General features: G+C 54.7%; 1 protein-coding gene across 1 annotated transcript in view; it reads right to left on the reverse strand.

The window, feature by feature from the left end:
* BOD1 (biorientation of chromosomes in cell division 1) overlaps window positions 1–1,190 on the reverse strand; it is a 7,426-nt gene extending 6,236 nt beyond the window's left edge. Inside the window, exon 1 of the mRNA XM_009286004.1 lies at window positions 924–1,190. Coding sequence (XP_009284279.1) covers window positions 924–1,190 — 267 coding nt within the window. The remainder of the gene's footprint in view (window positions 1–923) is intronic.
* Window positions 1,191–2,558: the final 1,368 nt, after the last annotated feature.

Raw genomic sequence — 2,558 nt, forward strand, 5'->3', positions numbered from 1 at the left:
TCACCCCCACCTCCGCCAGCAGGCTGTCTGGGGACGGGGCTGCCCCGGCGGGCAGTTTGGTGGTGAGGCCGTTCTAAGCCAGCCAGGTCGGTCACAGGGCGCTGAGCACGCAGTGCTCTGCTCCCTGGGTCCTCACGGAGCAGAGTCAGTCAGGCCTCCGCTCCACGGGCGCTGTGTTTGGAGCAGAGGGCCCTGGGTTTCCCTCAGCATCGCGCAGGCCCCTCTGGACGTGCGGCTTGATGGTCTGGGATGCCCGTCCCGGGGAGGCGCTCGGGCTCCCCAGAGGATATCTGCCAGCTTGCAACTTCAGAGTGTTTTTCAGTGGTGTAGTGAGGACAGCACTAATGTACATTCAGAAAGAAAAATCAGTTTGCGTGGGATCATCCTGGATTTCCACCGGGACCTGAATTTCATTCGTTACACCGCTAGCAAAAGGAAGGGCGGCACCAAAGGCCTACCGCGATACCGGTCCCTGCAGAGTGAATGAGCAAGGGAGACTCCGTTAAAGGTGCTTTCTCTGTTGTGTGTGCTTAGACTATTGGTGTCATTTATTGTTCTGATTACGTCTGCAAGCTACAGGGTGCAAATTCTATGCATTAGCTTTATTTCTTTCCTGGTCACATTGTAAAGAAGAACTGAACACAATAGGATATTCCCATCTTAACTGCAGGAGGACAAGCCATGCATGAATGTCATAATCCAATCCTCCACAAAGGTGCACTGCACAGGTGCACCCCCACCTTTCTTTTTGTATACTACTGAATGAGCAAAAAATGGCAACGTTGTGCGCGCGACGCATTGTCCTTCTCTACCTGATTAAAACTCAGCAGCTCTGAGAAGCGGCATAAGCTGTCCCTTTCCATCTGGCAGCTTTGAGGAGAGAAGAGGGAAAAATGGTAGTGTGTACAGAGCCCGAGCTTTACACTGACGAAAGCGTCTCGTGCAACTGTCGTGTTCTGCGGAGACACACGAGCGCTCTCCTGCTGGAGTGGAAAAGCTGTCCCTCCGGCCGGACACCTTGTCACTAGCACTAGTCTGTCTTGGCTATCTCCAAGTTGGGTATAAAACCCCCATGACTCATCCAGGCACTCAGAAGTATCCATGGAATCGCATTCCTGCCCGACAGCTGCCAGCAGTCCTTTCTCCCCACTACTTGTGACCAGCTCGCGCCAGCATGGAGTTGCTGACATCGCGCTGTCCTTTCGCGTGAAGATAACCCCGTGCAGGCCTGCATTAACCTAACTGTGGTAACGCCCTGCCCCAGAGCGATCCGCGGGGCTGTGTTACGTACTCTTCCTTCAAGCCCTGTGCTGGTGCAGTACATACAGCAGCATCGACGGGACACGCCGGAGACTCCTCTAACCAGCACGTAAACACTTTTTAGAAGACAAAAATCTCGCATGAGCCTGCGCTTCTTCGTTCTGTATTTTTTAGGGGGCACGGCCCTGACTCCTCCCGCCGGCTGGGGACCCCGGGGGGGATCTGACGAGGGGGGATTCAAGCAGGTGGCTGCTGGCGGGGGCCGGGGCCGGCAGCCCAGGCCGGCTTTCCCCGGTGGGAAGGGAAGGGAAGCGGAGCGGAGCGGCGGCCCCAGCAGAGGGCAGCCGGCGGCGGCCGCGGACCCGGGGCCGGCACGTCCCGGCCTCTCCTCCGCCGTCACCCCGCGAGGCAGGGACGTAATTCATCCTTAGCGTCGTTGGGGAACAAGCAGCAGAAGCCAGAGGGATGGTCTCTCTCTGCCCGCGTAAATCGCAGCCGCTTACAGCAGAAAAGGAGCTAAGGAGAAGGTGGTTATTTTTTGCACGAGTTTCCCGCTGTCCTGGGAAGGGCTCCTTCCCTCTGCACGGCTGGGAGTGAGCAACCTCAAAGGCAAAACCAGCCTCTCAACAGTACACTGCATTAAGGAGAATCCAGCCCAGGATTTACTGGGGACTGCCACAAGTGAAAATTCCTCCCAATTAACAAATTACTCAAAGAGACTGTGAGCATCCATGATGCAGGAGAGGTAAAGCCTTAGTGCAACCCTCTCGTACCCAGGATGTCTCCCAGCTGCAGCACCCAGAGCAGCTTCTTGCTTCAGCTAAATGCTGTCACCATCCCCAGCCATGGCAGCTTGTCTGGAACTGCCTCGATGGTGATGAGATGGAAGAGCAGTGCTGATGCTGCCGTTGTTAACGAAGCACTGCTCACAGTTCGTATGTTAGGCCTCTTCCTTTATCTGTAGGTGGATGCAGTGATCTGTTTCTCAGCATGGCACAAAGGGACATGCAATTGGTGTTTCAGGGTGTGGGGGAAGGGGTAAACCTGGTAGCAGGGATAACGAGGATTCATGGGGTTCCTCTTACAAGTTGGCTGGCTGTGTGACCTAGGTCAAGCAGTGTTTCATAGTTTTGAGATCTGTAGCTGGGGCACAAGAAAAACAGCATTTAATCTAATCTATCTGGGTATTTTTGCCCAACATCATAGCACACAGGCAAGCATATTAAACTGTGGTGTCTTAGATAAAGCAGCCTATCCGCCAGGGATGAGAACTGTGGACCTCTCCTTGCATCAGATCT

This window comes from Aptenodytes forsteri, unplaced genomic scaffold (genome assembly GCF_000699145.1).
Source record: "Aptenodytes forsteri isolate BGI_AS27 unplaced genomic scaffold, ASM69914v1 Scaffold54, whole genome shotgun sequence".
Lineage (NCBI taxonomy): Eukaryota > Metazoa > Chordata > Aves > Sphenisciformes > Spheniscidae > Aptenodytes > Aptenodytes forsteri.